Genomic DNA, 26,003 nt, shown 5'->3' with positions numbered 1-26,003 from the left:
TCCCAAATCGAGACATCTAAACCCGGTCTTGGGACTGCCCCCAAAGTTACTGGGCAAACCCACTAATGATCAGGCTTTGCGTAAAACCCTGCTCATTTTGTGGTTCTCTTCAAAGGACGGTCCTGCAAAATCAGTAAGTATGAAAATTATGGTGTGGGCATCAATGGAAGTCATAAGCATTGCCAATTGGGTATGTGCAGCTTGCTACAGAATTGTAAGCACCTATGTAATGCATACATATTGTTACTAGCTCATTTCTGATAAAGCACCTTTATTTATATTTCACCTAATTTTGATTGCAGTTGCTGAGTTTTTTAAAAAAGGGCAATGCGCCCTCATCAACAAATATCATTCCATACAGGCTGCGCCTTTCATTCCAGGGAGAAATAAGCAGCAGGGCACGCATTTCTTCCCATTGTTCCACACTCCAGAGCCATCATTATTTGTATTGTCTTCATACCCCATTGTACAGCTTTGTGGAATATATTGTCTCTCTCCAAATTCTAATGAGATTCTAACCGCAAATAAATATTAATGAAAATAGCTGGATAGGGGATGGGGAGCACAATAAGCCAAAACTAACAAAACTCAGATTTGAAATGCATTGAGAAAGTCAAAAATGCAAAATCTCCACTTACTGAACATTATGTCAATAAACACAGGTATTAAGTGAGGCAACAAATAAAAGACTTAATGACAGGGCGGGAAGACATTATTTTACACAGCACAATATAAATCATCAGTAAAAGAACACTGTGACCGGTTACACAAACCGTTACTGTGGACAAGGGAGACCTGAAACTAATTCTACCCTATGAGATAAACATGGTGGAGCGTACGTGTCTATAAAAGTAGATAATCAATGCTAATCAATGTCATTTTTAAATTGCTCTTTGGAGGATTCTGGGTCATTTAAAATATTCCCCATTGCATATGCAAATATGCAATGGTAATCCAACGGTACCATTTGGATACTAAACAGATTTGTCACACACTGCAGAACTGTGTGTCTGTGTATGGCAGATGTGTGTCACCGAGGTGGCTGGCCTCAGTAATGTAAATTCTGTACCAGTAACACTAGGATACTTTGAGAGTTTTAATTTGACTGAATTTTGGGTCTGTGATTTAGGAGCAACCACAAGAGTTTGGGTGGAAAAAGTCGTTCACATACTCCAGCCCAGTCTGGGTTAGCTTATCAGGGTGGTATTTGGGCTGGAGCAGAACAGAGGTGTGTTTGTTTGGTGAACGTTTAAACTGCTTGAGCCGATACTGTCTGGAATACAGAGATTGGTGAGACTGCTACATTTACTTTGTTTCACTGTGCCTAAAGAAAGGACTGTTTCATTTGTATGGGAGAAAAGCAGTTTTCATTTTGGAGCTTTACAGTTTATGATGGACAATAAACAGCTGAAACCCTATAATAGGTGATTGAATGCGGGCATGAAGTGCCAAAGAGCACAGGTGATAGCAGTTTAAAGACTGAATGTCCTGGGTAAAGGCAGCTACAGCATTGTAAACCCGGTCTGGAAGCATGGAAGACCTTATTAAGCAATTTGTCTAGGCCAACCTGGAGCAGCAGGTTCAGCAGCAGATTCAACAGGAGATGGCTCTCCTGGCAGAAATTGTCTGGGCCAAAGAGATAGCACCTCCCGCAAGCCAAAGTGACGGTACCCTGTGGGGCAAACAGTACAGCAAGCCTTGCAGAAAATCACTGTGGAGGACAACATCATGGTTATCCTGCCTGCCTTTGAGAGGGTGACAGACAGGGAGAACCTGAGCACCAAAGCCAATGGGCAGAGGTCATACCTTACTGGGGAACCTCAGAACGTGTACTACGCCCTTGCCCTGTAAGATGCCAAGGAATATGGAAAGCTGCAGGAGGGGATTATGGCATGTTTGGGCATAGCCTTTACAGTCAGGGCGCAACGGGTGCACCTCTGGCGCTACCAAAGGGACAAGCCTCCCTGGTCTCAGATGTTCGACCTGCTACACCTGAAGCAAAAATGGCTGCAGCCTGAGACCTGCTCTTTGGCACAGATCGTGGAAACAGTGGTAGTTGACCGATTTATTAGCTCACTACTTAAGTCTGTGCAAAGCTGGGAAGCCTATACGGGTAAGGTGTATCCATGGAGACGCCAAAAACTATCCCATGGCTCAGTAGACATACCCACAGAATGTGGTTCCATGTGCCACCAAGTAGGAATTGCCAAGGACTTACTGAATGCTAGTTATCAGACGAGATTTTCCTTTGCATTCAGTCTTATGGGCTAAAGCTGTGGCGTACAGTAGAACGATATATGCCACCAGGAGTCGGCTATGATAACAAGGTCACATGATGTAATCAGTGAATTTCCTTTCACTGTACTGGCTAGAGGGGAGATTGAGTAAACATCCCCTGAAGCCAATATCCCTGACCTGGAGGACTCTTAGGACAACTTCGGAACTGTACAGCTCAGGGACTGAATGGTGAAAGGTGCCCTGGAAAACTTGACAGGGTAGAATGATGTTCCCCAGTAGCTGACAATAGTTTTCCACATTTGGCTGGGCACAATGATCTGTTGTGTCAAGTGACCAAGTAAAAGAGTGCCTCCTCAAGGCACAAGAGGCACGACCAGGAGGTATAATAAGTTGGCTCAAATGAGACAATTTAAAAGTGTTAGGCCAAGAAAAAAATAATATCTTGGACTAAAAGTAAACTCCACAATTTAAAAAAAATGTTTAAAAAAAATGTTTAAAAAAAATGTTCCTGTGATGAGACAATCTTATGTCCCCTGCTATGTACCGTATAATGGCTGGGTCTGACCATGCAGGAACATAGTCTGATCATACCACATCTCCTGGGCAGGGGACAACGCAAACGTGAGTATACACACAGGACAGCATGGGATCACAGCTGATTTTTTTGTGAGTATGAATGAATCGACTGTGATCCCATGTTGTAATGTCTGTACAGTCTTTTGCTTCCTCACCTGGCCAGTAGCGGTTGCACATTTATAAGATTATCTCGGAAGAGGAACATTTTTTTTTAAACACATGCAATTGAGTAATATAATTTTATTCCAAGATCTGTTCATTAAAATATACTTTAGCCCGTGGCACAACCACTTTAAGCCTGAGGATCGGGCACTTCTCTTAGCGTCCACAGTTGAGAGCAAATTCGAAACCAAGTGGCAGGGCCCCTATGAGGTGGCAAAAAAGGTGAGAGAGGTCAACTTAAAAATACACTGACCATGGAATAGAGTAGCCTATCCCGATATATCATGACAATCTAGTAAAACCCTAGAAAGATAGGGATACGCTCGAAACCCCCTGCTTGCTGGCTCAGTCAGATGCCAACACTGTGGGTGTCAAAGTGGCATAAATGTTGTCATCTTTCCAAAACCAGTACGGCCGGAAATTGGTACACCAGAAGAACAGGTTCTCGAACTTACCAGTTTTCCCTCGTGGCATAAGGTATGCACCAAGCCTCAAGATAGGGTCAAATTAAAGTCCTATTAGTTTCCCAAGGCCAACTGGGAGACAGCCTCAGATGAGGCGACACAGAGCTGCCCTTGCACCCTCAGCAAAAAACAGGTCAGTGCATTCATGGAAATTGTAGGCTATTAATGGAGGTTTGTCCCTAATTTAGCCGTAATAGCAGCGTCTTTAACCTATCTCTAAAGGGTACAAACTCGGTTATGGCTATGTAGTCTCCAGAAACTGTCAAAGCATTTCAAGAGCTTAAACTGACCCTCTGTAGGAAACCAGTGTTGGTAGCGCTGAATCTTCTTTAAAACGTTCATAGTCCATACAGATACATGAGATGTAGGGCTAGGAGCGGCCATGTTCCTGGAGAGCAATGGGAAGTATAGACCTAGTAAACTACACGATGGACAATAAACTTTATGCTGCATATCCAAGTGGCTACCAGAATGCTTAAACAGACACACAAGTATATATATATATATATATATATATACACACTAGATGGTGGCCCGATTCTAACGCATCGGGTATTCTAGAATACGTATGTCCAAGTAGTATATTGCCCAGCCACGTAGTATATTGCCCAGCCACGTAGTATATTGCCCAGCGACGTAGTATATTGCCCAGCGACGTAGTATATTGCCCAGCGACGTAGTATATTGCCCAGTGACGTAGTATATTGCCCAGTGACGTAGTATACAGCACAGAGCCATGTAGTATATTGCCCAGTGACGTAGTATACAGCACAGAGCCACGTAGTATATTGCCCAGTGACGTAGTATACAGCACAGAGCCACGAAGTATATTGCACAGCGACGTAGTATACAGCACAGAGCCACATAGTATATTGCCCAGCCACGTAGTATATTGGGCAGTCACGTAGTATATTGCCCAGCTACGCAGTATATTGCCCAGCCACGTATGTCACAGGTTTAAAAAAATAAATAAATAAACATATACTCACCTTCCGCAGGCGCATTGTAGTTCTGTCGCCTGTGTGGGGTGCAGGCGGCAGCTTTCGGTCCCAGGGTGTGATGACGTCGCGGTCACATGACCGTGTCGCGGTCACATGACCGTGTCGCGGTCACATGACCATGACGTCACGGCCACATGACCATGACGTCACGGCAGGTCCTTCTCGCGCAGGCGCGCAGGACTTGTGATGACGTCGCGGTCACATGACTGTGACGTCATGGCAGGTCCTTCTCCCAGACCATCCTTGCCACCGGAACGTGCCGCTTGCATGGACCGGCCGGAGCATCGCGAGGAGCGGGAAAGGCGGCGGAAGGTGAGTATCTAATGATTTTTTATTTTTTTTATTATTTTTAACATTAGATGTTTTTACTATTGACGCTGCATAGGCTGCGTCAATAGTAAATACTTGGTCACACAGGGTTAATAGCGGCGGTAACGGAGTGTGTTACCCGCGGCATAAACCCTGTGTGAGCGGTGACCGGAGGGGTGTATGCGGGCGCCGGGCACTGAGTGCGGGGAGTAAGGAGCGGCCATTTTCACACAGAGATGCAGCGTGAAAACAAGAAGAGGACGTCATCGTAAGAAGATGGGAGGCCCTGAACCGGACCGCAACGCCCATCGGACCAGAACCGGACTGGGACCGCCCCTGGGTGCGTATAATCGAACCTTTTTTTCTCATCTTTCAGGATACATCGGGGGCTTATCTACAGCATTACAGAATGCTGCAGATAAGCCCCCGATGCTGGTGGGCTTAGCTCACCTTCGATTTTGGGGGTGACAGGTTCCCTTTAAGTTTGCTGTTCTGGGATTTTTGTTTCTACTATGTCTAATTGAGTTTGACCTAATATGTGTTTGACTTCATTTGGGAAAATTGTATTTAAAACTTTTAATAGGACTTAGGCTAGGTTCACATTGCGTTAGTGCCATCCGTTTAACGGATCTGTTAAACGGATGCGCTAACGCTGCTGCACAAAATCTCTTTTTTTTCCTACGAGTGCGCTAACGCATGGCACCATTGTGTCGGCATGCGTTATTAATGGAGGTCTATGCACAGCGAAAGCATCCATTCGAAGTGCGTTTGACCTAACATACCCGAAAACGCGGTAGACCGCGTTCGAGGGTGCGTCACAAAGTAACGCATCATCGCTAACACATGCAGATTTTGACATGCGTTAGAGGTATGGATGGCAATGGGTGCGTTAACGGATCTGTTACATAGCGTTAGTGCCGCTTAGTAACGGATCCTTTAAACAGATCACCCTAACGCAATGTGAACCTAGCCTTACACAGACAGAACTGACAGAAGCCATTTTAGTAGATTCCTGAGAACGTTACGTTCTTCTTTTCACCCATGTAAATGAATATAGCCTTCAATGCAAAGGCCCCTGGATTGCAGCCAAAGAGTAATTGCTGACTGGTGGAGCTAGTTAGCAGTGGGATTGGCAACAAGCTGGATTAAAACCAGAGAAACAAAGCAAAACTAGGGTTTCACAGCCTAGGACCATGACACGTAATCATTTGAGGTGTTAAGCAACAGATTAATAAATTATATTGCGACAAAATATTTCAGAACACGGTACAGATGGTAATCACTAACATTCATGCCTGTCACCAAAGGGCCTCACAATCTAATATACCTAGCTTAGACCCACATACACTAGGACCAATATTATTGAAAGCCAATTAGCCTACCAGTATGAAATTTGAGTATCTAGAGGACACCAACACAAACGCTGGGAAGACATACAAACTCCATGCAGAAGTTGTTGATAAGTCGGATTTGAACTAAGGACCCCACAAATTCTAAACTGAACAGATAAATAATCCCAAGCACTATATAGTGTCTCGATTCCCAAAATGTGCTACTTGCACTATGCCAATGCTTGGCAGCACAGCTATCATCATAGCCTTTAAGGTCTTTTTTAACAGGAGGTACATTGCGGAGAAACACTGAAGTAGACCATCTGTCCTTCCTCATGTTTAGCAGTGACAGCTCTCCTGACATGTCTGTTTCAGCAAATACTTCATCTTTTTTTTTCGAAGACTGTATTGTGACACTACTCCGTTACACTCACTGAAAATGAATGAAAACAAATGGGGATGTGTAGTCTGTAATCCAGTATTATAGAGGGCATGATCATTATTATTTTTACATTACCATACTGATGAGACTACTTACACAACAGCATCCACAGAAGCCTCGAGTCGTGGGGACGTGCAGCCCAGGATTTCTCCCGGTGATAGTGGCTTACTCTGGGGGACGAGAACTTTGAACTCGGGGCGAAGATCTTGAACTGCAGCCTAAGGAAAAAAAAAAGGAAAGCACAAAAGAGGGGCTTAGTCATTAAATAGTGTTTTTTTTTTTTGTGGAAGTCATATGCCAGAGATTAAAATTACATTAGCTGAAGGAGTCTGAGCCATTATTAGAGACTATTAAAATCACACTAGAAACATAAGAGCCTGAGTTGTCCTTCTGCGTGAGGTCTTTCAATAATTCATTCGACTGTTTGTGAATTATTTTGCTTTTATACAGTGGAAGTAAATGCAGCCTGGCAATCCCTATGGTTTATATTAATATCTTATAGGCCTTAATGTTTTTGATGCCCAGACAAATCATATTTGCTAAAAATTTAAAATTGTAGTGGTTGTGTTGTGATGCCTTCTTCACACAGTCATAAGTCACACACAATCATGGGTGAGAGAAGGATGAATTACATCTATCTACCGTATAATTACATTAGGATGCAGTAAGCCAGGGACTGATGAGAAACACGGCAGAGGAGATAAGAGGTGTGCTAGATGCAATAAAGTACAGTGAGACTGCGAAACTGACACCAGGATGAAAACGCGATTTAGTGGAGTATTGGCAGTACCGTGGGACGAGAACCACTGCAGAAACATACAGAAAAGGGCTAGAGTTTCTGGGCTGTAACATGTGGGAGTAGCAACAAACAGGATGCATGCTACAGGATGGGACGTGAATCCAGCTATATAAAGCTGTGTGCAATTGTGAGCACAAACATTACACCCATCAGGCATACATAAAAAAGACAGGTTAAGGCTTCTTTCACACTTGCGTCAGTACGCAGCTGTCGCTAAGCGTCGGCGTGACGTACCGACGGACGTTGTGAAAATTCGGCACAACGTGGGCAGCGGATGCAGTTTTTTCAGCGCATCCGCTGCCCATTCTAAAGTCCCGGGGAGGAGGGGGCGGAGTTCCGGCCGCGCATGCGCAGTACGAATTGCAGGATCCGATGTACGAAAAAAACGTTCACTTGAACATTTTTTCGATACGACGGTCCGTCAAAACACGACGCATCCAGTGCACGACGGACGCGACGCATGGCTATACGACGCAATCCGTCGGCAATACAAGTCTATGGGAAAAAAAACGCATCCTGCGGACACATTTGCAGGATGCGTTTTTTCCCCAAAATGACGCATTGCGACGGAGGCCAAACGACGCAACTGTGAAAGTAGCCTAAGTGAACAATACTGACTATCTTGTTACAATGGCGGCTGTTGAAGGGTGAGATATGTTAGGAAGCAAGTGTACAGTCTGCACATTGAAAGCAATAAAAAAAATGGGCAAGTTTAAGGATGGGAGCACAAGGGCCAAATTGTGATGGCTAGATGACAAGGATAATAATTTATTTATATAATTGCCTTGTAATGTTTTCATTTCTTGTTCTGTCCAGATGTCACCGTATCCCAGAATTCCGAGCGGAGGAAGTTCACAGACCGCCATATTGGGACACCCAAGTGATGAGTGTCTCAATATGGAAACTGCTGCTGGTACCAACCTACTGCGCAGTACCACCAGCGGAGCACCATCGCACCACACACTCATGCAGCCTCTTGCGCGGTACCACCAGTGGAACACCGTCGCGAACACGCCGCCGCCGGTATCAGCCGAATGATTCACTGACTACCGCCATCTTTGTACAGGAGGAGCGCATGCACAGTTTTAATGTGACCGCCGCAATCCATCCGCACAAAGATGGCGGCGGTCTGACTTAATGTGCCTGCGCAAATTACGCAGGTGCAGTGAATCATTCAGCTGATCCTGGCAGCAGATGCGCGACGTGTCTACAGGCAGAGGAAGCCGGTCACATTAAATGGGTTTTCCCATGATAGAAAGTTCATTTTAAAAATTGTCTGTGTCTGACCGTGTACGGAGCATACCACATCTCCTGGGCAGGGGAGGAAGCAAAAGACAATACTGACATTACTGCAGGGGATCACAGAGGATTCATTTTGTGAGGTAAAATATTTCACTGACTGCGTTTAAAAAATATTTATATGTCCTTGGTAGGATTTGAACCCAGGACTCCAGTACTGCAAGCCTTAACCCTTTGATGACATTTCACAAATCTATACAACATGGAAGGAGTTCCTGACGGATGAAGGATAAATACATCAAGGCAAATGTGCGCGCGTGATTGCTGCCGGGTATTCAACTATCATGACAGTTGACACCCTGCTCTCACTGCCAGGAGGTCACCGCCTTGGGCATTTTAACCACCTAAAAGCTGCGATGTCTATCAATTGCCGCATTTAGAAGACAGGGAGAGGGAAGAGCCTCCGTTCATCGCCCGCGCAACGTCATCACAAGGACCCAGATCATTGCCATGATGACCAGAGGTCATGATAAGCACCAGGCTACAGCAAGCTTCTTACACCATGAGCATGATCTAAGATGCTTGTGATACATTTTTTATTTTTTTTAAATCACATAATAAATAATAAAACCCATTATACCACTAAATATTTTGTTTAAAAAAAACAAATAAAATACACATTTGGTATTGCCACTTTCGTAACAACCCAACTCTTAAAACAGTCACACTAGTAAACCCAAGAGAAACATTGCTTAAAATAAAAAAATAAAAAATCTATGCTTTTTCATCATACTGCCGAACAAACAGTGGAATGAAACGCAATCAAAAAGAAGAATGCAAATAACAATGGTATCTCTGAAAACGTCATCTTATCCTGCATAAAATAAACTGCCATACAGCTCCATCAGTGGAAAGATAAAAAAAAGTTATAGCTCCCAAAATACAGTGATGCAAAAATATAAAAGTTTTTATTGTTTAAAAAAGGCAAAACATAAAAAAATTATATAAATGTGGGATCGTTGTAATCATTCCCATCCGAAGAATAAAGCTGCCTTATCAATTTAACCACAAGAGAAACGGCATCAGAAAAAACTAAAAAAAAATTCCTGAATTGCTGTTTTTGTTCAGCCTCCCAAAAATCGGAATAGAAAGCGATCAACAAACGTTTGGTGACCTAAAATGGTACAAATAAAAATGTCAACTTGTCCCGCAAGTCCTCACATGACTATGTCAGCAGATATATAGGAAAGTTATACAGTCATGGCCAAAAGTATTCACACCCCTGCAATTCTGTCAGATAATACTTAGTTTCTTCCTGAAAATGATTGCAATCACAAATTCTTTGGTATTATTATCTTCATTTAATTTGTCTTAAATGAAAAACCACAAAAGAGAATGAAGCAAAAAGCAAAACATTGATCATTTTACACAAAACTCCAAAAATGGGCCAGACAAAAGTATTGGCACCCTCAGCCTATTACTTGGTTGCACAACCTTTAGCCAAAATAACTGCGTCCAACTGCTTCCGGTAACCATCAATGAGTTTCTTACAATGCTCTGCTGGAATTTTAGACCATTCTTCTTTGGCAAACTGCTCCAGGTCCCTGATATTTGAAGGGTGCCTTCTCCAAACTGCCATTTTTAGATCTCTCCACAGGTGTTCTATGGGATTCAGGTCTGGATTCATTGCTGGCCACCTTAGAAGTCTCCAGTGCTTTCTCTCAAACCATTTTCTAGTGCTTTTTGAAGTGTGCTTTGGGTCATAGTCCTGCTGGAAGACCCATGACCTCTGAGGGAGACCCAGCTTTTTCACACGGGGCCCTACATTATGCTGCAAAATTTGTTGGTAGTCTTCAGACTTCATAATGCCATGCACACGGTCAAGCAGTCCAGTGCCAGAGGCAGCAAAGCAACCCCAAAACATCAGGAAACCTCCGCCATGTTTGACTGTAGGGACCGTGTTCTTTTCTTTGAATGCCTTTTTTTTTCTCCTGTAAACTCTATGTTGATGCCTTTGCCCAAAAAGCTCTACTTTTGTCTCATCTGACCAGAGAACATTCTTCCAAAATGTTTTAGTTTTTTTCAGGTAAGTTTTGGCAAACTCCAGCCTGGCTTTTTTTTTGTCTCGGGGTAAGAAGTGGGGTCTTCCTGGGTCTCCTACCATACAGTCTCTTTTCATTCAGATGCCGACGGATAGTAAGGGTTGACACTGTTGTACCCTCGGACTGCAGGACAGCTTGAACTTGTTTGGATGTTAGGAGAGGTTCTTTATCCAACATCCGCACAATCTTGAGTTGAAATCTCTTGTCAATTTTTCTTTTCCGTCCACATCTAGGGAGGTTAGCCACAGTGCCATGGGCTTTAAACTTCTTGATGACACTGCGCACGGTAGACACAGGAACATTCAGGTCTTTGGAGATGGACTTGTAGCCTTGAGATTGCTCATGCTTCCTCACAATTTGGTTTCTCAAGTCCTCAGACAGTTCTTTGGTCTTCTTTCTTTTCTCCATGCTCAATGTGGTACACACAAGGACACAGGACAGAGGTTGAGTCAACTTTAATCCATGTTAACTGGCTGCAAGTGTGATTTGGTTATTGCCAACACCTGTTAGGTGCCACAGGTAAGTTACAGGTGCTGTTAATTACACAAATTAGAGAAGCAATGATTTTTCGAACAGTGCCAATACTTTTGTCCACCCCCTATTTTATGTTTGGTGTGGAATTATATCCAATTTGGCTTTAGAACAATTCTTTTTGTGTTTTTTCATTTAAGACAAATTAAATGAAGATAATAATACCAAAGAATTTGTGTTTGCAATCATTTTCAGGAAGAAACTGAGTATTATCTGACAGAATTGCAGGGGCGTAAATACTTTTGGCCATGACTGTAGTTCTTAAAATACGGGGATGCAAAAACTTGGTTTGTTTTTACAAAAAAAAGCTTCTTTTAGTGTGTGACAGCAGTCAAACAAAAAAAAATATATAAATCTCACATCGCTGTAATCGCACCGACCCGAAGAATAAAGTCACTTATATCGCACAAGAGACGGCATAAAAAAATAAAACCAATTTTTCACCTGATTTGTTAATTTTTCATCCCAAAGATAGCAGCAAGGCTCAGCTCACATTTATCCTGTGCTTTGCGCTTACACTGGGGATACCGTGTAAATCTCTGAAATACGCGATTCAGACGGACCCTCCAACAGAAGATTCCCTATAATGAGGAGGATGGAGGCACTGTGGACGCAGTCTGGCCTACGATCCGGCAGTGTCCGTCTTTTGAAGCGTGCAAGAAAGTGCGGTAGACTTGATTTTGTGACTTCTGAAAATAAGGACGCTGCTGAACAGAGGCCAGATGGAGTCTAGCGTAATACTGTCAATATGATCGCTGCACCCTTAGATTAATTCATTGAGAGGTATAGTTTGTAAAATTACGTCACTTATGGGAAGGCTCAGCTGTTCTGGCACCTCAATGGCTCTCTTCCTGTGGGTCATGGCACCCGCAAACCATAACAGTAAAATCTTCACTATATGGCGTATATTCCCTCCTGAGCTTTGTACGGTGTCTCAAAATATGTTCGATTGCATGCAGGGTATTGGCACACTCAGAAAAAATTGAACAACAAACTCAGGTCAATTTTTTTGCTATTAGCTCTTATAAAAATTAAAAACTTTGGGCTAAAACAACATTTTAGAGGTAAAAATGTAATCATTCTTTCTTCACAGCCCAATAGTATAAAATTCTGAGAGGCACATGTTTCGATATGCGTACTACACCCCTAAATGAATTAATTGGGTTGTGTAGTTTGTAAAATGAGGACACTTATGGGGGGTTTCTACTGTTCTGGCACCTCAGGGGCTCTGCCAATGTGACACCTTCAAAGCATTCCAGCAAAAAAATAAACTCCAATATGGCACTTTCTCTCTTCTAAGCTTTGTACTGTGCCTCAAAAGTAGTTTTTTGACCACATATGGGGTATCAGCGTACTCCGGAGATATCGCGCTACATATTTTGGGGTCCATTTTTTCCTGCTCTCCTTGTGAAACTTAAAATAATTTGGGGCTCAAAACATCTGGTAAAAATCTAAATTTTTCATTTTCATAGTTCAACATTGCAAAATTCTGTGAAGCACCTGTGGGTTCTGTGATGCAACTGCAAGGCCACTGCACGTAACCTCCCCAGGGGGTGCAGGTAAGGGGGACAAGGTAGCACTCACCATGTAGCACCACGGTGCAAGGCGCAGAGCGCCACTAGGAGGCAGCAGAGTAGTCTGACAGGCCGGTCCGCAACAAACAGGAGACGAGGTACCAGAAGTAACAGCAGAGTACGTAGTCAGAGACAAGCCAGAAGTCAGAGCCAAACGGGAGAGCGGTATCCAAAACGTGAGACATAACACAAAGTCGGGGTACAAGCCAGAGAGTCAAAAGCCGGTCAGGGAATGTGGTACAGAGACACAAAACAAGAGACGGGGACAGAGATCAGGCCGAGTCATACACTGTAGGGAATGGGTCTAATACAAATAAGCGAAGTCAGAGGCAGAAGGAACACCAGAGTATACGGATCAGCTGCTCTAGCCAGGAAGCATGAACTATCACTGACACCAGCCAGCAGACTACAGAGGACTTAAAAAGCCCAGCCAGCTCCAAAACGAGGACGAGGGGATTAACTCCCGCATGACCAGTTTAGAGGGAACAGCAGAAAACAAACTCCGAAGTGGATCATGAGCGTACCTCCCTCAATGGGGGGCCACAGGACCCCCCAGGCTTCCTTGGACAATGAGCGTGAAAGGCCCGAACCAACTGATCCACATGGATCGAACGCGCTGGCACCCACGACCGGTCCTCAGGACCGTAACCTTTCCAATGTACCAAATACTGAAGTGAACAGCAGAGCATACGACAATCCACCACCCGTTCCACCTCAAACTCGGTCTGGCCATCCACCACAACAGGTGGCGGGTGCAAGGGAAATTCACCTAGGGAAGGCACTGACGGCTTCAAAAGTGCCTTATGGAACACATTGGGTATCCGCAATAACGGAGGCAAGCGCAGACGAAAGGCCAATTTATTAACCACCTATAAAATTTCATAAGGGCCAATAAACTTGGGACCCAGCTTAGCAAAGGGAATCCTCAATCTTATATTCTTGGTGGATAACCATACCTTATCCCCCACCTGGTAAGCTGGCCCGAAAGAATATCATTTATCCGCAAAAAAATTATATTTGCCCTGAGCCTCCCCAATGTTTCTCTGAACCTACCTCCAGACCTCCTCCAACCATAGAAAGGCCGAATCAGCCCCTAGACACCCCGAATCCAGCCGGGAAAACTCACCAAAGTGCAGGTGAAACCCATAGTTGCAGAAGAACGGGGAAGTACCAGTAGACTTATTGACCCGTTTATTGAAAGCAAATTCCACCATTTGTATGGCAGAGCACCAATCATCCTGTCTAGAAGTGGCAAGACACAGCAATATGTGCTCAAAAGACTGATTGGTCCTTTCAGTCTGACCGGATGGTAGGCTGATGAAAAGGTCAGACTGATACCCAGCCATTTACAAAACGCCATCCAGAATTTTGCCACAAATTGTACCCCTCTATCAGACATGACACTGACAGGCACACCATGCGATCGGACCACATGCTCAATGAATAGTTTTGATAGAGTCTCAGCATTAGGAAGACCCACCAACGGTATAAAATATGCCTGTTTACTGAACCTATCAATAACTACTCAGATCACGGTTTTGCAATTAAAGAGGGGAAGATCGGTGATAAAATCCATGGACAGATGAGTCCACGGTCTAGCTTGAATTAGCAGTGGCACCAGTTCCCCAGTAGGCCGGTTACATTGGGTTTTTGCGGGGGCACAAGTTTCACAAGAGGACACAAACCCAGTGACGTCAGAAACCAACGAGGGCCACCAAAAAAGCCTAGTGATGGCTTTACCCGTGGCTAAGATTCCAGTATGCCCACTCAGAACCGAGTCATGGGACTCCCGAAGCACCCTTAACCGATACTGAACAGGCACAAAGAGCTTATTATCAGGTATGGACAAAGGAGCAAGAGATTGCGCCTCACAAATTGGTTGTATAAATTGGGTATATGTGGGAGGGGATAAATGTTTCTAAGGCCGGGATCACACATACGTGAGATATGGCCAAGTCTCGCAGGTGAAAACCAAGCTCTGGCGCCGGCACTCCGGAGCGGAGCGTGCGGCTGCACAGCAATACATGGAGCTGCATGCTCCGCTCTGGAGTGCCGGCGCCAGAGCTGGGTTTTCAACTGCGAGACTCCGCCGTATCTCGCGTATGTGTGATCCCAGCCTTATAGTGATTTTTTTCAGTTCTCGAAAACTAAAATATGGGCGTGAAACACCATCTTTTTGCTTGACAAAAAAGAACCCCGCCACCACAGGAGAGACAGATGGCCAAATGTGCCCTTTACGGGGGCTTTCAGAGATATACTCCTTCATAGAGGCCCGTTCAGGGCCGGAAAGGTTTTAAAGATGGGCTTTGGGCAATTTGGTATCGGGAACAAGATCAATAGCACAATCAAATGGGTGATCTGGTGGTAGAACCTCAGTCTCCTTTTCAGAGAACACATCCTTCAAAGTCCTTCAGATACTCCGGAATACCTTCCAGACTGACGGATGACACAAGTACAGTAGTGAGGCAATTTTTACTACAATTAGGACCCCATTTAACAATGTCCCGAGATTCCCAGTTTATCACAGGATTACGTAGTTGTAACCAGGGGAATCCCAACACCAATCCCGCAGGCAGATTGTCCATAACAAAACATGAAATACGTTCCTGGTGTAGGGAACTCACTTTAAGGAGAAACTCCTCTAAAACAAATTTGATGACATTTATAGCCAGAGGTGTTTTGTCAATGGCAACAATATGAATAGGAGTCTCCAACCTAACTGTCCCTAACTTACACCTGGACACCAAGTCAGAGTCAAAGTTCATGGACGACCCGCAATCCATGAAGGCAGAAGTGGGCGTGGAGCCACTCCCATAAGAGTTCCACTTCCAACAAGGCAGGCGGGCAGTCCTTTATCCAATGTCCGGAATCTCCGCAGTAAAAACACAGCTTCCCTACACGTTCCAGTCTCCTCTCCTCCTCCTTAAAGTTGGTGGCCCCAACTTCCATAGGTTTAGACGGAGGCAAAACAACAGGAGCACCAGGGAGCAACGGATCCTCTCGCTGTGTAGTACCCCTCTCCGGCACCCTGGGATCCATTCGGATAGCCTGAGTCATAGCTTCCTCCAATGAGCAGGGAGGAGGATGGAGAGCCAGAGCATCCTTCTGGTAATCCAATAGTCCACTCCTGAACTGCCATCTCAGCGCGGAGTCATCCTAGGACACCTCAGTGGACCATCGACGAAACTTGGAGCTGTACCACTTGGCTGAGCGCTCTTCTTGAACCAGACCCATAATAGTGTCCTCTGCCAACCTGATACGGTCCGGTTCATCATAGATAAGTCCTAGGGCCTCAAAGAACCTATCTACCGACATCCGTTCAGGGGCAGTGGGGGGCAGCGAGAAAGCCCAGGATTGGGGTCCCTCCCTAAGTAAGGAGATAATAATCCCTACCCGCTGAGTCTCATACCCAGACAATCGGGGTTTAAGAGAAAACAATACAAAAAAGGGAAGTCAGAGGCAGAAGGAACACCAGGGTATACGGGTCAGCTGCTCTAGCCAGGAAGCATGAACTATCACTGACGCCGGCCAGCAGACTACAGAGGACTTAAAAAGCACAGCCAGCACCAAAACGAGGCCGAAGGGATTAACTCCCACATGACCAGTCCAGAGAGGGAACAGCAGAAAAACTCCGAACTGGATCATAACAGGTTCAAGGTGCTCACCGCACGTCTAGATACATTTCTTGAGGGGTCTAATTTCCAAAATGGGGTCAAGTGTGGGGAGCTTTCCACTTTTTAGGCACATCGGGTCTCTCCAAACACGGTATGACAGCCGCAGACCATTCCATCAATGTTTGCGTTCCTAAACATCACTCCTTCCTTTCTGAGCCCTGCACCCAAATGGTATTTACCCCCACATATGGGATATCAGCGTACTCAGGAGAAATTGCACAACAAATTTTGGGATCAAATCACAGATACCATTGTAAAAATACAAAATTTGTGGGTAAAGTAACATTTTTGTGAAAAAAAGTTAAATGTTCATTTTTTCTTTAAACATTGCTTTAATTCCAGAAGGGTTAATAAACTTTGTGAATGCAGTTTTGAGGACTTTGAGCAGTGCAGTTTTTAGAATGGTGTACTTTTTGGGTATTTTATGTCATATAGGCCCCTCAAAGTCCCTTCAAATGTGATGTGGCCTCGTAAAAAAAAAAAAAAATGGTTTTGTAAATTTTGTTGGAAAAATGTGAAACTGCTGATCAAGTTTTAACCCTTGTAACTTGCTGACAAAAAAAAATGGTGTTTAAAAAAGCTGTAAAGTAGACGTGGTAAACGTCATTTATTAAATTTTTTGTGCGACAACTCTCCGGTTTAAGGGAAGCCTAAGAATTAAAAGTTTGAAAATTGCAAAATTTTTGCCATATTTACGTTATTTTAACAAATAAGCGCAAGTCATATCGAACAAATTTTACCACCAACATGAAGGACAATATGTCATGAAAAAAATCTCAGAATCACTGGGATCGGTTAAAGCTTTCCAGAGTTATAACCGCATAAACCGACACTGGTCACAATTGCAAAATTTGGCCTGGCCATGAAAGCCCAGGGATGAAGCGTCATGCTCCTATCCTAGTCTTAATTTGGCTGCCATCAGTAATAATTATGAAGGGAATTGGAATAAAATAAAAGATCCTTAGGGCAGCACAGTGACTCATGGTTAGCACTATTTCGTTGCAGCGCTGTGGTCAAATCCCACCAAAGACATCCCCCCATGTTTGTATGGGTTTTCTCCGGGTTCTCTATCCAGTTTCCTCCCACAGTCCAAAAACATACATAGGGAATTTAGATTGAGAGCCCCAATGGGGAAAGCGATGACAATATCTGTAAAGTGCTGTTGAATATCATGGTACTATATAGGTAAGCTAGTTTTGTCTATATGTTAAGTATAATGAAAAAAATAAAGCAAAGAAGTGGCACTCACCATCCGTAAAATTTTTATTTTTATACAAGATAAGCAGCTGAACATTCAGCATCTATGAAATCATCTGTTTATTTATTCCATTGCAAATACAACAGGCAAGGTGGGTGCTTGCAGGATGTTTGGAGGTAACGACGGTGTTGGGTGCCTATACACTTCTGCGGGCCCAAAAGAGTACATTGACACATGAAACGACCGTCGCCTGTATGATTCTCATGAGTTCCCACCTTGCCTGTTCAATTGTCAATGGAGAAAATATAAACGGATGATTTTATGGATGGCAAGCGCCGCTTCATTGCTAGATTTTTCTTGTTATACTTGTATTTTGGACTGTTTGAGACAGAGCACCATGAGATCTGCAAGGCTGTGAAATGGTCGTCTCAATGACATCGACAGTCCCAAACGAACATTCCATTATACTGGATTTTACGTCTAGATTTTATTTACAGTGGGTTTTTTTCATATTCTCCAGTCAGAAGTAAAGACCTCATTGGGAACTCATAAGATCGTATTGTGTACGTTGCAAAGTGTCTCACCATATTTCTAAATTTAACTCTGACCCTAAACTGGGCCATATTTCTTCCTCCTGATCATTGCTGTTCCCCACAGTAGTCCTGTGAATCCAGGAAACATCCATCAACTTGTTGTGATAGTTCTGCAATTGCTGTTCAAAACAGATAACAGGACTCATCCGTTGATTTCAGAGGACAAAATAAAAGGATAATGGAGGTGCTCAGACTGGTGAGAGATAGAACGTCCGAAGGCCGCGGAGCAGGCAAGATGAAGCTCTTGTAATAAACATCCCCACAGCCAGATGGTTATTTCAAGACAGTAGAGGATGATGAAGTGGAAAAGACAGAGAAAACTGAATAAACAGTTAGAATAGGATTGATAGGAGAGGGGAATCCTGATATGATTGGGCCATCTTCTCCAAGATCGCCTTAATTGTTCCAAGGGGACTGCTAATTTTGTGAGTGGCAGAGATTGGGGACTTAACTAGTGCTGGGGCTGGTATCAGTGTGTGGGAAGGCATAATGAGAGATCAAAGGATTCAGTTTTCCCTGTGTGATTAAGCGAGTAAACAATTTCCTCTTCCTTCTCCTCTACAGTATGAAAAATGAAAGTGTTATAGAGTGATGTTGGAGCGATTACTGTTCAGTGGATAGAATTTGTCAACATCCATTTTAAAACAGATGGTTGAGGACAGAGAGGACAGCGAAATAAAGTAGAAAATGATGGCAATGTCCCTCATGCTATATTCTACAGCCAAAGCTCTGCCACCGATGGACGAGGGACCACGTATCAAGCCGTGAAAACTATTTTCTATAGCTGGAATGAGATTAACGTATATCAAAATATCAATCCCGGCTGATCCTTTGCCGATTAATACGGACGCAGACTGTCAAGAGGGGCATATTAGGACACAGGTACATGAAATGCTCAAACAGAATCGAAAACAGATCCTAAACTTTAATTGCTATTAGTGCTTGTACAAGTACTATGCTATTCTACTAGGTAAAGAAAAATTAACATGCAAACAATTTATACAGTGCCTTGCGAAAGTATTCGGCCCCCTAGAACTTTTCAGCCTTTTATCATATCTTCAACCTACATATCATGCTTCAAAAATAAAGATACCAAATGTAAATTTTTGGTGGAGAATCAACAACAAGTGGAACACAATTGTGATGTTGAACCAAATTTATTGGTTATTTTAATTTTTTGCGGAAATTCAAAAACTGAAAAGTGGGGCGTGCAATATTATTCGGCCCCTTTACTTTCAGTGCAGCAAACTCAGTCCAGAAGTTCATTGTGGGTCTCTGAATGATCCAATGTTGTCCTAAATGCCTAATAATGATAAATATAATCCACCTGTGTATAATCAAGTCTCTGTATAAATGCACCTGCTCTGTGATAGTCTCAAGGTTCTGTTTGAAGCACAGAGAGCATCATGAAGACCAAGGAACACAATAGGCAGGTCCGTGATACTGTTGTGGAGAAGTTTAAAGCCGAATTTGGATACAAAATTATTTCCAAAACTTTAAACATCCCAAGGAGCACTGTGCAAGGGATCGTATTGAAATAGAAGGAGTATCATACCACTGTAAATCTACCAAGACCCGGCCGTCCCTCTAAACTTTCATCTCAAACAAGGAGGAGACTGATCAGAGAGAGATGCAGTTAAGAGGCCCATGATCACTCTGGATGAACTGCAGAGATCTACAACTGAGGTGGGACAGTCTGTCCATAGGACAACAATCAGTGGTACACTGCACAAATCTGGCCTTTATGGAAGAGTGGCAAGAAGAAAGCCATTTCTCAAAGACATCCATAAAAAGTGTCGTTTAAAGTTTGCAACAAGCCACCACCTGGGAGACACACCAAACATGTGGAAGAAGGTGCTCTGGTCAGATGAAACCAAAATTGAACTTTTTGGCAACAATGCCAAACGATATGTTTGGCGTGAAGGCAACACAGCTCATCACCCTGAACACACCATCCCCACTGCCAAACATGGTGGTGGTAGCATCATGGTTTGGGACTGCTCGTCTTCAGCAGGGGCAGGGAAGATGGTTAAAATTGATGGGAAGATGGATGGAGCCAAATACAGGACCATTCTTGAAGAAAACTTGTTTGAGTCTGCAAAAGACCTGAGACTAGGACGGAGATTTGTCTTCCAACAAGACAATCATCCCAAACATAAAGCAAAATCTACAATGGAATGGTTCACAAATAAATGTATCCAGGTGTTAGAATGGCCAAGTCAAAGTCCAGACCTCAATCCAATCGAGAATCTGTGGAAAGAGCTGAAAACTGCTGTTCACAAACGATCTCCATCAAACCTCACTGAGCTCGAGCCGTTTGCCAAGGAAGAATGGGCAAGAATTTCAGTCTCTCAATGTACAAAACTGATAGAGACATACCCCAAGCGACTTGCAGCTGTAATCGCAGCAATCGTCAGGTCGGCACCGTTATACTGATTAAAATGATACCTTGGTATGATGTTAGAATACACCCCTTAAATTTAATCTCCATTAAAGCCTATGCAGGGAATTATTCTTTGAGTCTTATATACAAATCAATAAAACCTTCCATACAGTGGTCAGACTCTTCACCGTGCCCGGGGAGGTGGGTATCGCAACTAACTGACTGTCAGGGGAAGTTGGTTATAGTTATAATATACTGTCTAATATTTAAAAGTACTGTAACATTTTTATTTGTCAAATTTTTTCTGATGCTTTTGAACAATGTTTATTGTTCAATAAAGACAGTTTAAAAAAAAAAAAATACCTTGGCTAAAGAAATCCATCTTGTGGTTGTTATTGAATTTGTACTTTTCAGTTAATGAGATTCTCGTGCTTCGGGGTAGCCTGTGGGTGGGGCTTTATGTGGTGGTCTGTTCTCATATTCATCCTTATGGGCTTATGACAGGTCACTGATGCCTCAATGACCTGCCCCCTAATTTACGTACTGCATAACATATTGTGTGGTTAAAAAAAAATAATAATTTACCATTATTCAAAATAGTGCCAACACCTTCGCTGTAGCATCACACATGCCTAATATGCATATATATGCATTTATGCTTTAGTCCTATACTACTGTGGGAAAAAAAAAATCATCATCACAATGGTGGCTGTGCCTGCGCAGTAGCCTCTATGGCGTGCCGATAGATGACAATGTGCCAGCGCTGATGCCATTTAGCTGGAGAGAAAAAAAAAAAGATTGGCTCCCTCAAACCGGCACCTGAGCAGTAGCATCTATCGCCGATAGATGCTTCTGTGCAGGCACCGCCGCAATTTTGATGAATAAAAAAATTATTCTCCAGCAACATGGCACCGGCGCTTCACCAGTAGCATCTATCGGCACATCATAGATGCTACTGCGCAGGCACCGTTGGCGCCATTCTGACGAAGATAATTTTTTTTTTATGGTATAGGACTAAAGCATAAATGCATATAGGCATATTACACATGTATAATACTACAGCGAAGGTGCCATTTTGATGAACGAACATTCTTTTTTTTTGTAACCCCACAATAATTTATGCAGTAAAATAGGGGGCAGATCATTGAGGGATCAGTGACCGGTCATAAGCCATACAGATGAATACCGTATATACTCGAGTATAAGCCGAGAATTTCAGCCCATTTTTTTAGGCTGAAATTACCCCTCTCGGCGTATACTCGAGTCATTCCCAGGGGTCGGCAGGGAAGGGGGAACGGCAGCTGTCTAACAATACTCGCCTGCTCCTGGCGCGGTCCCTGGTTCTCCGGGCGCCCGCAGCTTCTTCCTGTATTGATCGGTCACATGGTACCGCTCAATACAGGAAGAAGCTGCCGGTGCCCAGAGAACCAGGGACCTGCAGGGACCGCGCCAGGAGCAGGTGAGTATAACGGGGGCATATTCACCTGTCCCACGTTCCACTGTCGGCGCCGTTCCGTCTTCCATGTCCCCTGCAGTGACGCTCAGGTCAGAGGGCGTGATGACGCGATTAGTGTGCACGCCGCCCTCTGCCTGAGCGTCAGTGCGGAGGACGCGGAAGACACAGCGTCGCTCAGTGGGGGAACGTGGGACAGGTGAATATAGCAAGTGCCGGGGGCCTGAGCGACGAGCGGGGAGCATTTTTTTTTTTTATCGCAGCAACAGCATATGGGGCAAATATCTTTATGGAGAATCTTATGGGACATAATCAACGTTTACGCAGCATTATATGGGGCAAATATCTCTATGGAGGATCTTATGGGGTCATAATCAACGTTTGTGCAGCGTTGTATGGGGGCAAATATCTCTATGGAGCATCTTATGGGGCCATAATCAGCATTTGTGCAGCATTATATGGGGCAAATGTCTGTATGGAGCATCTTATGGGGCCATAATCAGCATTTGTGCAGCATTATATGGGGCAAATATCTCTATGGAGGATCTTATGGGGCCATAATCAGCATTTGTGCAGCATTATATGGGGCAAATATCTCTATGGAGCATCTTATGGGGCCATAATCAGCATTTGTGCAGCATTATATGGGGCAAATGTCTGTATGGAGCATCTTATGGGGTCATAATCAGCATTTGTGCAGCATTATATGGGGCAAATATCTCTATGGAGGATCTTATGGGGCCATATCAGCATTTGTGCAGCATTGTATGGGGCAAATATCTCTATGGAGCATCTTATGGGGCCATAATCAGCGTTTGTGCAGCATTGTATGGGGCAAATGTCTGTATGGAGCATCTTATGGGGCCAAAATCAGCATTTGTGCAGCATTATAAGGGGCATATTTTAATACGGAGCATCTTATGGGGCCCATCATAAACTGTATGGAGCATTATATGGGGCGTATTTTGCTTGTATTAGGCTCATACTCGAGTCATTAAGTTTTCCCAGTTTTTTGTGGCAAAATTAGGGGTCTCGGGCTTATACTCTGGTCGGCTTATACTCGACTATATACGGTAGCTAAGTAGAGCACCACATAAAAGACCCACCCCACAGTTGGCCCTGAGAATCTCATTAACTAAAAACTGAAATTAAACATTAAACGATAACCACGATATGGATTTCATCAACCAAGGTATCATTTTAATCAGTATAACAGCGCCAACCTGACACTGTAATTTACTGGGAAAAATCCTGCTGGCAGGTTCGCTTTAAAGTAGGACCCATAGGAAAGGAGTGGAGCAGCGGTTAGGCTTGCATAGTGCTGCTCCATTCTTAATGGGGATAAAAGGAATTAAAAGTTCCCTATTCTGCCGATTTGTGCAGGTCCCAACAGTTGGTCCCACTACTGATCTATACGTTCTCACCTTTTCCATGGACAGGTGATAATTTATCTTCACTGAACAACCCCCTCAAAAACTATTATGCAATTTTCTTTGAGATATACGGTATGTCCAAGGTCTCTGAGCTACTAAAGTTCTTGTGTATTTTTTTCATCCTGCGAGTAATAAAGATCAAGGTATTTTTTTGTATTTTTTTCCAGGATACATTTGTATTTATTGTTATATGATTTGTATCTTCTGCTGCTGCTTTATTTTACACAGGAAAAAAACAAAACATAATTGCTGTACGGTGATTCTGGATGAATGAAAAGTTACCGGTATAGGTTATTTTTTTAATTGAATTTTTGCTTCTATCACTCACTGTTACATCTAACTGGAAAATCATTCACATGGTGAAATAAATTGTACTATCAATAATTCTGTACTATTGTGTGGACTGAAGACTCTTTCTACAGATCACCTGCAACTTGGAGAGCGATAGAAGGTCCTTAGTGCAGCTATATGTCAGGAACTTTTCCAGACAAGGAAAGTACACATGAATTGCAGAGTGAGTACGGTGTTAAAGTGGCAATACACAGAAGAAATCAGTAGGCTTCCTGGCTCCATGATGAACCTATTCACTGCGTTCAGGTCAGTGTCAAGTTAGTACATCAATCCTCAAAATGAAACCCTCATCTTCCTGCCTACACCCCCGAGGCCACCACCATGTGCATGTCCGTCTGTTCTTGATGCCCCAGAAGAGACGGTGTACCATGCCTTGGCAAATCGATCATTAATTATTACATTTCACCAATCCAATATTTGTTTCAGGTGAAATCGTCTATTTTGATCAACTTTTGACTAATTTGCCTAGCAGCCTTTACACTGTAAGGAAACGTAATGGCCACCAGTAATTTTCATTAAAGGGGTTGTCCACTACTTTCAATTAACCCCCCAATATATCCCCCCGGGGCCCCTAATGAATTGTGTAAATACCTTCCGTTGCCGTTTTCGTCTGTGAGCGGCGCTATGCTGGAGGCTGAGTCCGGGTCACATGACGCCCAGGCTGCAGCCGCCGCTAATTTCCACCGACGTCACGTTAATTTCGAGACTCTGGAAATTGACGTGACGTCATGAGCAGGCGTGACCCAGCCTCCACAGGCAGCAGTCACTCATCAAGAGTGCCTGGGCTGTGGGCGGCGCTGGGGGCTGCAGGGCTGTGCTGGGGGCGGGCGGGGCTAGGTAGTAGATACTGGCAGGGATGTGAACGCTGTGCTGGGATGGGCGGGCGCGGGGGAGTCTGTGAGATGTGCCGTGGTGCCGATGCCGGGATGTGCCGTGGTGCCGGCGCCGGGATGTGTCGTGGGGCTGCGCCCGGCGGTGCGGTGGGTCCGCTGGCCGTGCTGTGGTCTGCGGCGGGCGTCATTGCTGTGTGTCTCTGTGTGCAGGCATCGTCTGATGGGACTACAAGTCCCATCGGGCTCTGCCTGCTACAGTGACAGTGAGTGACACATTAGCCAATGATGGGACAGTAGTAGTCCCATCATCCGGCTAATGTGTTGAATGTAAAAAAAAAAAACAAACACATACACATATAGAGTACATACAACATACAGACAATACAGTATGTACAGACATACACCATGTGACATGTAACACGCAATGTGACGACATGCGACATCATGCGACAACACGTGACGACATGCAACATGCGATGGCATGCTACATGCAATATGTGACATGCACCATGCGACGACATGCGCCATGCACCATGCGACGACATGCGACATGCACCATGCAACGACATGCGACATATGGCATGCGACATGCAGCATGCGACGACATGCACCATGCGACATATGACATGCGACGACATGTGACATGCACCATGCAACAACATGCGCCATGCAACATGCGACGACATGCGACATACACCATGTAATATGCGACATGCAACATATGATATGCAGCGACGACATGCACCATGCGACATATGACATGCGACATGCAGCATGCGACGACATGCACCATGCGACAACATGCATCACGCGATGACATGCATCATGTGACATGCAACATGCAACATGCGGCACCATGCAGCGACATGCAGCATGCGACAACATGCGACATGCGATGACATGCGACAACATGCACCATGTGACATATGACATGCGGCGACATGCGGCCACATGCAACATGCGATGACATGCAGCATGTGACATGCGATTACATGCGACGACATGCAACATGCGATGACATGCAGCATGCAACGACATGCAGCATGCGACATGCCATGACATGCGACGACATGCAACATATGACATACATACATACAGTACATACATACAACATACATATAGACATACAGTACATATAACAGAGTACATACTCACCATTACTTGTCATTTTGTTCCTCGAAGCCAGTGTAATCTGTAAAAACATAATATACAAATAATATACTCCCTGATCCGCAGAAATCCAATTAAAACGAGTGTCCCACGACGATCTCCCGTGGAGAGCAGGAGCATCAGCTGATGCGACCGCTCTCCAGGGGC

General features: G+C 44.1%; 1 protein-coding gene across 1 annotated transcript in view; it reads right to left on the bottom strand.

Moving 5' to 3' along the window:
* The window catches only part of DPH1 (diphthamide biosynthesis 1), a 326,351-nt gene that overhangs the window by 77,760 nt on the left and 222,588 nt on the right, over positions 1 to 26,003 (bottom strand). The window contains exon 6 of the mRNA XM_077294484.1: positions 6,620 to 6,741. Coding sequence (XP_077150599.1) covers positions 6,620 to 6,741 — 122 coding nt within the window. The remainder of the gene's footprint in view (positions 1 to 6,619; positions 6,742 to 26,003) is intronic.

This window comes from Ranitomeya variabilis, chromosome 3 (assembly GCF_051348905.1).
Source record: "Ranitomeya variabilis isolate aRanVar5 chromosome 3, aRanVar5.hap1, whole genome shotgun sequence".
Lineage (NCBI taxonomy): Eukaryota > Metazoa > Chordata > Amphibia > Anura > Dendrobatidae > Ranitomeya > Ranitomeya variabilis.
Note: the sequence above shows the minus strand (reverse complement) of the source record. Positions and strands in the feature narration are given on the sequence as shown.